The following is a 12,977-nucleotide window of genomic DNA, read 5'->3' as shown; positions in this document are numbered from 1 at the left end:
GCTTATTGGGAAGAAATGCAGGTGTGGGCATAGCCATGGTCCTAGCCCTGTGCTAAAATAGCCCCCCTGCTATATGCCCAGCGAGGCACAAGATTCAATCTAGTGCTTTTTGGGAAGAGACACAGTTGTTGGCTTCCCACATTATTACCTGTGAGCCTTTTGTTTTTTCTTCTGTATTTTTATTTATTTATTTATTTATTTTTGCTTATTTTTTACCTTTGTGTGGACACAGAGGGATGATTCCCAGGTAATGGATAAGAATTTACCTGATGCCTCAAAACGCATAATCTGTAAATTATCGCTTATTGGGAAGAAGTGCAGGTGTGGGCATACCCATGGTCCTAGCCCTGTGCTAAAACAGCCCCCCTGCTATATGCCCAGCGAGGCACAAGATTCAATCTAGTGCTTTTTTGGGAACAGACACAGGTGTGGGCTTCCCACATTGTTACCTGTGAGCTTTTTGGACTCCCTTTTTCTTTTGAGTTATGTGAGACTTTACAGAACTCTACAGAACTTCTGCAAAAGGGCCGTGGGTATGCATATGGGCTAGTTATAACTGCCTGAAGCTGGTGAGTATGATTCTTCATTATCTACTGTGTGTAGTGCACTGGGAAGTCTGCATGCTAATTGGCTAATTATGTCCCTCAGCTGAGAGCTATTGGGGCTTTGGCTGGAGTTTCCATCCAGCTAATTAGCCACTCTGATAAGGTGCAGGTGTGCCTTTGCCCCGTTGCTATTGCTGTTTAATATTTTAAGCCTTGTATGGGTGAACCTGCATCCTCTGTGCAGACACAGAAGTTATATTGGCTCATGTTACTAAGGCACCTCCAGGAAGGGCTAGAGGTTGCACTGATCAAGCAATATGGCACCTCCTTCCTTCTTATGAGTCTGCTCTTAACAAGCAGTGTTCCCCCGGACTGGATATTCCTGCTGACAAGCCTGAGCTATCTGGTAAGGTGCCTGTGTTCCCCTGACTTCTTGTATTATCTGAAGTCTTATGTGAGCTGGCGTCCTCTGTGGAAAATACAGTATTGGCTCTTGCTACACTTTAAGTACTGGCTGGTGAATCCCTCTGCCTAAGCAGTGTGGTACCTGAATCCAGAGATTTTGATTTCTCAGTATCCATTGTGTATTTGAAACATTAATTTCACTGGGAAGTCTGCATGTTAATATGCTTAATATGTCCCTCAGCTGAAAGCTATCAGGGCTTTGGCTGGACTTTCCATCAAGCTAACTAGTCACTATCTGATAAGGTGCAGGTGTTCCTTTGGCCCCTTTGCTATTGCTGTTTAATATTTTAAGTTTTGTATGGGTGAACCTGCATCCTCTTGGCTGACACAGTGGTTATATTGGCTCATGTGCTCAAGCAGTATGGCACCTCCTTCCTTTCTTATGAGTCTGCTCTTAACAAGCAGTTTTCCACTGGACTGGATATTCCTGCTGACAAGTCTGAGCTATCTGGTAAGCTGCCTGTGTTCCTTCTTATATTATATGAAGTCGTATGTTGTGAGCTGGAGTCCTCTGTGCAAAATGCAGTTACACAAGGTACTAAGTCTGCATGTTAATAAGCTAATTATGTCCCTCAGCTGAAACCTACCCGAGTTCTAGCTGAAGTTTCCAACCTGCGGACTTTTCATTGCTATCAGGTAATGTGCAGATACTCCTCAGTTTGCTACTGTTGTTTCTATTGTCCTCTGTGCAGACACAGAGGTTATATTTGCCTTTTATTACACTGGGTGCTTGCAGGGTTGGCTGGAGGCTTGCACTGCTGAAGCAGTATGGTAGCCCCTTCCTTCCTTACATTGAGTCTGCTCAGTGCTGTAACCTGATGTCATTGGGCCCCACAGCAAATTCATTTTAGGGCCCCTAACATATCCAGAGGTTGTGCTTTTTTACCAATACGTATTGAAATTGCTCTTTATTTGGGCCTCATGGGTCCCTATACCTTTTGGGCCCACCTGCAGCCGCAGGGTCTGCTTCCTCTTTAGTTACGCCCCTGAGTCTGCTCCTTAGAAGCAGTCTGCCACCAAGGATCTGTCTGGATTATTCCTACTGTCTAGCGCATATTATCTGGTTAGGTGCCTTTATTCTTCTGACTTCTTGTATAGTTGTCATCTGAGGTCTTAGGTTTGTGAGCCCGAGTTCTCTGCGCAGACACAGTAGGCAAGTGTGCTCTTATTACACCTGGTATTTCCAGGACCGGCTAGGGGTTTGTTCTGCTGTAGCAGCATTGTGCCCCATTTTTTCCTATGATGTTTCCACACTTAACAGGCAGTGTTCCGAGTTATATGGTGTCTTTTTGTGTGATGTAGGCTTTCTCTTAGATATTCTATTCCCATCTGGTGGCTTTTGTTGGGAGCTCAGTTGTAGTTATACTACATCTACTGGGTTTTTGTGACTGTAGGTTTCCCTTCTTTAATTGTTGGTAGATTAAAGGGCACTTACTGTTATGTCTATTGGCACCTTAACATGCTTGTAGTCTATGGCCCTTTGTGTGGCCTCGGGCATCTCGCCAGGGAGCTGAGTTTGTGTGGCCTCTGGCTTTCATTATGGCCCTTGGCTTGGGTTAGAGCCCTTGTTTTGGTCCATGGCTTTTTACCATGGTCCTCGGCTCCTGGGTCTGCTGGCCTTTTACAAGGGCTCTTGTTCTGCTGGCCTGTTGCATGAGCCTTTGGCTCATGTGGTCTTTTACCCTTGGCACATTTGTTTGGTTGTCCTTTTACCTGGGTTATTATGGCTGCGGGCCTGTTTTCATGGCCCTTAACTTAGGTGCTTGCTTGCCTTTTACCAGGGTTCTTGGGCTGTTGGCCTTTTCTGTGGCCCCTGGCTAAGGTGGCCGCTAGTTTTTATTATAGTCCTTGTGGGCTTGTGGCTGCCAGTCTTGGCTGTGACCTATGGCGCATAGGTCACCAGCCAGGCTGTGGCGGCTGATAGGCATGGTTTACTATTCTTGCTGTGGCCCTTGGTGGGCATGTCTGTTTGCCTTGCGGCAATCCTTGGCAGGACAACAGCCATTGGTTTTGTCTTGTCTGCACTCCTTTCAGGTATGGTTCTGGTTACACCAGCAGTAGGCATGATTGACTATTTGGATGGATCTAGCATGGGTTGTACCATCAGCTGGTGTTTGCTCTGAGTTTCACAGCCCATAGCTGATTTTATTGCTGATTGGTATTCAGCAGCTGATGTTGGTCATATGTTGGCTTACAGCTAACCTTTTCTTCTGCCTTACATGCATTGTTTTTGGTCTTGTATGCCACTGCTTATTATCAATAAGGCTGGCTTTTGGACCAGGGTTTTGCAAGTTCAACAACTGACGTGCTCCGTTGTTGCATGTATGGAAATTGACTTTTGTGTCAGGTGCCAGTGCAGTTGGTTACCTTGTCCCTAAGGGTGGCATTCACAATAGCTGGCTTATTTACTATTGCTTGTGTATTCGAATTCCACTCTGGTTTTTTGCACACAGCTGACGGGCATCTTGGCCTGCTAGTGTGAAAATGGCCTTGCACATCTATGTTGGAATACATAATAGCTGGCTGGTCCACCACTGGTTGCATGTATGGTGGCTGGCTCTCTGCCAGTGGATTGTGCATCATTGCTGGTTGGTACCAGTTTTTGTAGGCTTTAAGCTTCTGGCATGCCTGATTTTGGATTGTGATCCCAGCTGTTGGCTGGTTCAGTAGCTTCTATGTATGGTCACAGGTTTGGTTCAGTTTTTGCATAAACTGTAGCATTGTGCAGCTTGAGCTGTAGTGGCCTCGGCTTTTGTGGGTGTTTTCTAGAACTGTAATTGGCTTGGGTCCCATTGCTTGCTTGTGTAGCAGTTGGCTGGGGCAACAGCATAGCTTACTGGTAGATGGCTTTAAGTCACATTGGTTGGTTCAGCAGCTTATCCTTGTGCTGTTGTATACCCAGTTTAGATTTGGTGGTTGGTGGAGCTACTGAGCTGTACCAGCATGGCTCTACAATGGTTACAATGATATGCTGATTTATGATAACCCAGAGTTGGTGTTCATTTAGTTAAGTCTTCATTAGGTATTATTAGCATGGAGTTAGTGGATCTTGGACTGATCTCTGGTGTAGAGGTGACTCCGGTCAGCACTGGTTTGAGCTGCTTCCATTAAGATGCAGGACCAGGCTAATGTGGGCCAAGTCTTTTTAGGGCCACTTGCTATTGCTGAGGATCGTGTATTTCTCCAGCACTGGAGATAGATGCATTCAAGTTGTGTTTAGTTTCTGGTCTGATTGATTTCCTGGTGGTTTCTAGGGTGTTTTAGTTCTGAGATGGCTATTGCCATCATTCTGGTTGTGTCCTAGGGCACCTTTTGTTTTAACAGTTGCAGGATTTTTGTTCTTCCCCAGGTGGGGTTTTGTCAGATAACCATTTTGCAGGTATCCCTCTAGTCACTGAGGGAACCTTTTTAAACAGAATATGGTTATTCTTAATCTGCAATGCTTGATCCTCAAGTACCGGTCTCTGTAATTTTGTGGTTGATTTTGTAGCTCTTGTTAATCGTTTACCATGTCCTAGGACATGTTGTTCTTGTGCCTTTTATCTACCCTTTTCAGGAGATATACATTTTATCAGCTCCCCTGTTGGATGGATGTGATGCTGGCCTTTTCTCAGGGCCTCCTTAGCATCAGTTTGGTTTTTGCATTATGTTGGTTATTCCCACCCCTTGTTTTCGGTGCATGGCTTGGTAGATCCCATGTGTACTGACATGGAGGGACGTAGAAGAAATAGAGAATTTTACTTACCTACTTGACGTAAATTCCTTTTCTTCTAGTCCCGACATGTCAGTACAGGGTTTCCCATCCCAATTATTTATTTTGGTTACTGTACTGCTATGGCAAAAGTATAACTGTGGTGAGGAGGAAGTCATGTGGTCTTATAGGTCATGATTCATTTTGATTGGCTATGTTATAGGTCCTACCTCCAGGTCTGGGAGGGGCAATGCCCCATGTGTACTGACATGTCGGGACTAGAAGAAAAGGAATTTACGTCAAGTAGGTAAGTAAAATTCTCTATTTTGCTTCCACACTTCTTCCTGTTACAGTAAGAATTGTAGTATTGTATCTGGTCAGGTGATCTCTGAGGCAGTATCACAAAATGGTGGTTCAAGGCAAGAGATGTAAAAGGACAATATTTACTTAAATATATATTCCAGTTTAAGATTCTTTAATATGCCACTTAATATGATATAAACTTTCTGTTGCTTAAGTGTTCATTTTGGTTTTCCTTTAAAAAGAAGGATAAGGGAGCATATTGAGAAAAAAGATGAGGGGTCCCCGGTGGGGAAACACTTTGCCTTATGCTCCCCGAGAGACATCCAGGACTTGGACGTTAAAGTTATTGAACACGTGAGGAAACCATTTAGAGGAGGGGATCAAATATGTTCCATTAACCTAAGAGAGGCATTTTGGATCCTTAAGTTGGAAACGAGAATACCTAAGTACCAAGTATGACATGGCATATCTATATTGATTTATGCAAAACAAAAATAAGAAAAACAATGATTCCCAACTTACAACATACTCTGAGGTTGATAGAAGATACACTCTTGACATCCAATTCCTTATTTCCTCCCCCCTTTTTTTCCCTTTCCCCCCCTTTTTTCCCTTTTCCCCCCCTTTTTTATATATATGTACATACATATACATTTATATATACGTTTGTTTATTAAATTATATGCAGGCCCGGATTTGTGGCAAGGCCCGGGCCTAGGGGTTGCAGCAGGACAACCGGAGCAGATTTAAGGTGGGAATCAGCAGAACAAGCAGCGAGTTATTGTTGTGAGTTGGGGTAGGAATGACGCACACATCGGTGATGCGCATATCATACTAAGAATTAACTCAAAAGTGAACCACCCCTTTAAGATGTGTTTTTTTTGGGGGGGGGGTTCCTTATAAGGGATCTTTCCGTAATTGGGATCTCCATACCTTAAGGCCACATCACACCTACTTGTAGGTTTCCCTATTTCAATCACTAACCAGGAGCATCCAAAGCCATCTGGTTGATGCTGCTGAGGAGGAACCCTACTGGTTAAAAATCCTTGCAGTTGAGCTTTTTTACCCCCTTTTATTTTTCTGTTGCCTTTGAAACATCAGTTTCTTTGAATCATTAAAAAGTTATGTATATGGTAAACAAAATGCTTTCCATTTATGCCATTTGCAAAATGAGTCTCCTAACCATACACAGTTGTTAGTGAGGTTGTACTATCTTGTAGATATGGAAAAATACATTGTTTTGGGGTGGTCATAAACTGGTCCCAAATGAAATGTTGTACCTGCTTTTCCAGGTGCTGTTCCAGTCTACAGAGCGCTTCAGATTCTCCACCTTTCCAGTTAGGTGCACAGTCTCTACATATACCCAGATCTTCTGGTTTGGGAATTCTGTAGTATTCTTCGGCTGCAAACTCAGTAGGGGTTGTGCACTTTCTGAATGATAAAATGAGAAGAAATGAAATATTTGAATGAAATATTAATTATACACACAAATCCTCCAACCACAGATTTAAGACAAATAAATACAGGACAGGATATACAGTAGAAATTTAGCATTTTTAAAGGGACAAGAAAAAATGGTCAAATCCAGGAAAATGCATGATTAGGGAAAGTAATTTTGACATATATATTGGCGGGACCACAAAATAACAATATAAAATGAAGGAATACTTAAAATCAGGGGATGTAAAATTGAGGTTTCACTGTAATGTACTTATAATTTACATACTATAATGTATGTATAATATACTTTTGCAATGTTGGTGAGTCTACTTTTTTATTACTTTGTAAGATAGCTAAGCTATTTTAATTTAAGAAGCCTTGGAATAAGATAAATACTCTTTGCAATATAACCAAACTGATGGTGACAATTCGTAGGGTTCTCTCACTACAACTTTTCCCTGTGTTGCAGAGAATGCAATGATGGGACAAAAGTTTGAAACAAGAATTCAGCATGGGGTGGAGTGATGGAACCCAGGCAGTGGAGTGGCAACTGCACGATAGGAGAAAACATAGAAAGAAAAAGAGAGTCAAGGAAGGGGGTAGTGGAGCATTATGGATTGACTGAGAAGCAGAGGGGATCTGCATTGGGCTTGGGCAATACAGCATCTTTAGAGAAGAGAATGGAGTGCTGGGGGAGAGGAAAGGAAAACACTAAGGAAGCAGCAGAGTTCCCATTTCAAATAGGGAGACAAAGCACTACTGAAGACTGTGAAACAAGAAGGTGTCATGCTGGGGTGCAAAGTGTGGTTATACTGCACCATTGGGCTTATATAGTTAAAACAGTTCGGTGTGAAAATAAAAAAATCCCACAGAGCCTTATAGTAAAAGAGATTAAAGAGATACAAATGCGGTTAAAAAAAAGATTAAAATATCAAAGGCTTTGCCTTGATAAAGCCAAAGGCGAAGCACGCATTGGCAAACTGCTAGCATTTTAGCAATTGGATTGGATTCCAAAAATTGCTTTTAATAATCTTTTCTAATTTTGGATATTTTAATGTTTTTTTTGACCGCATTTGTATCTCTTTAATCTTTTACTTTAAGACTCTGTGGGATTTGTGGTTTTATGGGGAAGTTCAGCTCTCCTTCAAAGATAGTAAGGTAGACTTAAGACCACAGTCCCCAGGGTCCTATTTTCTCCCCGTGTGGGGTCGCAGAGCCTAGAAAATACAACCAGGCAGTAGATTCTCGGGACTTCTCCACCTCTTAACTAATTTTCATTTTCCTGCTTTTATTTCTCAAATGCTGGTTTTGGTCTGTATATTATAAATGGTTTATTAATTCACTTCCTACACCAGACAGCCAATTCTAACTTAAGGTGGCCATGCATGGAGAGATCCGCTCATTTGGCGATGTCGCCAAATGAGTGGATCTCTCTCTGATAAGCCCATCTTGAGGTAGGCAATATCGGGCTGATCCGATCGTGGGCCCTAGGGCCCATCAATCGGATCCTAACGAACTGGAACAGGCGGTCGGATCGCAGGACCGCATCAACGAACAGATGCGGCCGCGATCCGACGGGATTTTTAGTCCAATCCGATCGAGATCTGGCCGACTTTCGGACAGATCTCGATCGTGGAAGCCCGTCGGGGGGGCCCCATACATGGGCCAATAAACTGCCGACTCAGTCTGTCAGCAACTTTTATCGGTCTGTGTATGGCCACCTTTACTTTGATTGCACATTGGCAATCTGTGGTTGCAATTAGTTTGTGGCACTAGCACTTTAAATTTATTAACTTAATGGTGGTTGATCCGTGGTTGATTAATCCAATTAATGATTTGCTTTATACATTGAAATAGCACTTAGCATCTTAAATGTTCTCATAAGCAATCAATCAGAGGCATAAGCATGTGATTAACTTTGTTTATAACGAAGTTCCATGCTAGTAATATATTTATGATTTAAAAATGTTTTTATTGCACTAAGCACTTGTTCAGTCTATAATTGGTTAGGTGTGTGGAAGGAAGGTGGGTTTACTTCTCTTTGTTGTAAGCTTTTTTAGTTATGTAATCATTTATAGTGCCTGGTAGAAGTCTTATACTGACAAAGTATTTTAGTTGCTACATAACTTAGAATACAGTGCCATCATGTATTACATTACTTTTGCTGCAACTTGTTTACATGCTGCACAATACCCAACTGTTACAATTTACAGATTATGGCTCCCTGGCACATTCAGGTGCTTCTCTGGCTGGTCTAAAAACTGCCAGCAAGTGAACTGGCATGTGCATCAAGTCCCCTGTTTTGGCATGATGCAAGGCTTGCCTTAATAACGGTGTGCACAAAATATAGCACCTTCCTGCCTGATGTGAATTCCAAGACTAAAAGAAACAATATTTAAATTGTGTAAATAAAGTTTATTTTGCTCCACTGACATCAGAAAATAGGGTTTGGAATCATTTCCTAGGGTGACAGGTCCCCTTAAAGGTTTTATTTTCATTTTCACTGTTTTTAAATTGAAAACTTACATGAAATCTTCTAAAGTTATTTGTCGAGCAGGTTTATCAGGATCTCCAAGTACAGACAGTACACGTAGAAAGTTTTTGTATGTTAAGGGAGGTTTCCCATAATTCAGTGCTAAAATACTGAAAAAAACAACAGTTAAAAAAAAAAATACTCATGCACATTAAAGTTTTTGGTACACATTTTACAGCCATTTGCTTAAATTCTAAAAACAGTATTGCCGTGCTTGCATTGGGAAATAGTTAAATGGCTAAAGGGACACTATACCTTCAAATATTGCTGCAGAATTGTGCTAAATACAATGAATACCAATGTGTGTTTATAAAGCTCTTTGTACACAATTTAAGGTTTCATTCTGGGGAGCCCAGTGGCTGCCTCAACTCTGAACCAAGTAGTCGGTCCAGGGTTGCCACAGAGAATTGTGTCAATATCCTTGCAAGCTACATTTGAACTCACGTTTTGTAGTAGTGCAATGTCCACAGGCACAACCTACACCCATTTACGTCCATTTCGACCCATTACGCTAAAATTAAGGCCAAAAATGCTGCTTTATGGGTATAAAACATGGCAAATTGTGTCCAAAACATCACTCTGCATTGGCGTTTGTAAATGACCCTTCACATAGCAGTTACACCCCTAATAGAGGGCAAACCTAGCGTCCTCTGCTCCCGTGGAAACTTTCTGCATTGAGCTATAAAAGGAAATAGCACTTTTCCTTACTCACGGAGTATTGAATCATGTGACATGTAATGTAAAGGTCATATGACCATTAGGCAGTACCTGATAAATTTAGTCAGCAACTGAACAGCAGTTACAGATGTATGTAACTCCGCAACAACAGGATAGTGCTCTAATTAGGGAATGTACTCTAAGTGATAAACATTAAAAAAAATGCACAAGGTAAACATTTTTTTCTGTGTGCATATGTGATACATTTTTGTGAACCTCAACCTGTCCAACCCATATTGACCAGACAGGTTTGAAAATCCCATAAGGTGAACGCTGCAACTGTGTGTTGATGTGGTTCCTATCCAAAGTGTTTCCACATATCTGCTGTGCGATTGGTTAGTTGATAGGATTTGGAGCTGCTGCTTTAAGGGAAATGGCACACACATCAATTCCAGGCATTTTGCCACTTGTGTTTAGCAGCGCCCTGATGTGTAACAAAAAAAAACAGCTGAAATGTAACCACTGAACTCGAGCAGCAATAACCTGACCTGCTTCTGGACCAAGCAGGTCCAGACAATAAGCTTTGAGATAAATTAGAACAATTAGCCTAGAGCTAGTGTTATCTCATATACTAGGAATAAATTACTCCTTCTGTTACCAGTAACCAGCATTCACTCATATATATGATTATTTTGGTATGAATACCAACGTACTCACCTTTTAACATCATACAGTGTGTGTGCAACCTTTGAGACAACATCGAATCCCAGCTCTTGGCCCATTGCTCTAATTCTTTCATCCATTCCCTTATAATAAGGTTCAATCTCAAGGTCAAATGTGACCTGTGTAATATGCCACTTCTGAACATGTTCACGCAAAACACTTTGATAATCTCCTTGGATAACAAAAAGGCAGGAGTTTAATTTCTGAAGGTTACAATGCAAGTCTTCAATGGACTGTAAGAGGAAATTCCAGCGTTTGGATCCAATAACAGAGGATGAAGTCATAAAATTTTTATCAAGGATGTATACTGGATATATGATATCTGATGTCTCAAGTGCTGCTACCAATGTTGGGTTATCATGAAGTCGAAGGCCTTTGCGAAAAATGTGTATTGTCCGATGAGGCATGGTGGAACAGCTTCTGAATCTGTAAAACATATAAGTGAATAAACCTCTTCTTCAAAACCAAAGGTAAAACCAGTAGTTTCCAAGAATCAAAGAAAAACACATCTTTCAAATACTAAAACACCTTTGCATTTCCAAACTGATATATGCTCCATGTTATTCCACACAGCTCAACGCCGGGCCTGCTTATGGAGCTGCAGGAGCGAAAGTATGGAAGTGGATCTGCTTTCCTTCACCTGTGTAAAAAACGCAAGTGCTGGAAAGCAGACAATCCAATATGTGTGTGGATTGCGGAATTGAATTGTGGAATTCTGTGGATGAAATTTAACTAATTTTATTGACAGGGAGCTAAAATGCCAGCCCCAATTCACAGAAATTTTAAAAAAGAAATTAAATATAAATCCTACATATAAGTTGCTAAACATATACAGTTGCTGTCAGTTGTACTTTACATTTGTATTACCAGAGTCAGACTGGGAGCTCCAGGGCCCACCGGGGCTGCCACCTCAGGGGCCCCCAGCTGCAAGCCCCCTCTTCACCTTCCCGGGTAGCCCCTTCGCAACCCCCTCCACCATGCATACCTTATTCTTTTTGAGGCCGCAATCGGGGCAGGGGGCAGCACCCATAAATGTTATTCCCGTGTCACCAGCCCAGTATGATCAGAAGGCAGCATTTACTGGTTACCTGCTTAAAAGCAACCATCTGATTAGTTGCTATGGGTTACTGCTCCTGGGCAAACTTAGTGCCTTTTTTTACACATGGAGGTTAGACTCCCCGAATTTTAATTTTCCCACCACGTAACACACCCTCTATAAAGTGGCATATTATACACATAAAGAAACAAGCCATGCAGATTATATACATATATAGTTGCTAAAGAGGCACCTGGTCATTAGAGTTTACAATCTATAAAAATTAGGCCAACCATGATTATAAGAAGCAGGTTAACTTTAAACTAGCTTGATACCAACACAGTCATAACCACTGCTGAGAATTTGTCAGTATAACATTCAAGTGAATATATATTACTCTTAATGAGAAGGCTATAGTTGGAAAAAAATTACTGTCCTACTTCTCAGAACAAAGCAGAAGCATAAATAGGGTACTGTGGAAAGTGTCAGCTGCTTTCTTGTTTCTTTTGTGCTCTACCTCAGCTCAGCTCAGATAGTTAATCACTATGTGAGATAAGCTGTCACAGAGATGCTAGAGTCCTAAACAGGTCAACGTTTTAATTTACAGCACCACTGAAATCCAAGCTGCCAACACAGAGCATCTTGCAGACTCGCCCAACGCTAAGAAAGAACAGAAGCTACACTTCATAGTCACATTACTGCTCTTACTACTGAACAAAGAAAGATTGTGTTCTTTAGGGACTTGGAAATCTGTATAAAAGCTGCATGTGAAAACATGATTACAGCATGACTTGTTGTCTATGGTTGTGATGTAACAATGGAGGAAACAGATCTCAAGGTCACTGGGTGGGGCTTGGGGAGAGGGGGCCGGACTACGGGGACAGTTTCCTCCGTAGCCGCTTTACTCCCAATAAATGAGCGTTCCCCCCATTGCCGTTTGCTGAGAATCTATGTTGCACATGCAAATGGGTGGGCATGTTGGGTGCAATATACACATCGTTACACCACTGGTCCATATTTTTATATATAAAAGTAGGGCAGAGTAGGGCAGACAGAGTTTAAGACACACAGGCAGAATATGGCACACACAGACAGAGTAGGGCAGCCAGAGTAGGGGACACACAGGCAGACTACCACCTTAATAGTAGTCTTACACCTGATCAAAAATATGAACAAATGTAAATAGTTATTAACATATAGGGTTTACCTTAATGTGGTATGGTGTGTTGGCTTAGCAATTTTATGATCATAAATTTGTAACTAAAACCCTGTGTTTGAAAATATATGCAACTGCACAAAAATGATTACTAATGATTACTAAACCCTGGCACCAGGGAATTTGCCTTGATCATTTCCATCTTTTGTATGTTTGCAGTAAAGTTGACCAGATCAGCCAGTACAGATTGTGTACTTTCATAATTGATACATACCCCAGTTTAATACACTTTTCACCCCTTGGGTTACTCAGCTGAACCCACCCAATAGTGAGGCCAGCACCGACAGGGTTGCAGGCATATAAACTACATATATTGCATGACTGATAACAAATCAGGTCAAATTCCTGCTGCAGGCAACGCCAGCTGT

At 41.7% G+C, this 12,977-nt stretch overlaps 1 protein-coding gene across 2 annotated transcripts in view; it reads right to left on the bottom strand.

Annotated features, from left to right (window-relative positions):
- cry4.L (cryptochrome 4 L homeolog) overlaps positions 1 to 12,977 on the bottom strand; it is a 30,886-nt gene that overhangs the window by 12,322 nt on the left and 5,587 nt on the right. For both annotated transcript variants that reach the window (XM_018245284.2, XM_018245285.2), the window contains exons 2-4: positions 10,352 to 10,783; positions 8,971 to 9,087; positions 6,285 to 6,435 (exon numbers count right to left, since the gene is read on the bottom strand). In XM_018245284.2, the coding sequence (XP_018100773.1) occupies positions 6,285 to 6,435; positions 8,971 to 9,087; positions 10,352 to 10,783 (700 nt within the window). The remainder of the gene's footprint in view (positions 1 to 6,284; positions 6,436 to 8,970; positions 9,088 to 10,351; positions 10,784 to 12,977) is intronic.

Source organism: Xenopus laevis, chromosome 2L (assembly GCF_017654675.1).
Source record: "Xenopus laevis strain J_2021 chromosome 2L, Xenopus_laevis_v10.1, whole genome shotgun sequence".
Taxonomy (NCBI): Eukaryota; Metazoa; Chordata; class Amphibia; order Anura; family Pipidae; genus Xenopus; species Xenopus laevis.
Note: the sequence above shows the minus strand (reverse complement) of the source record. Positions and strands in the feature narration are given on the sequence as shown.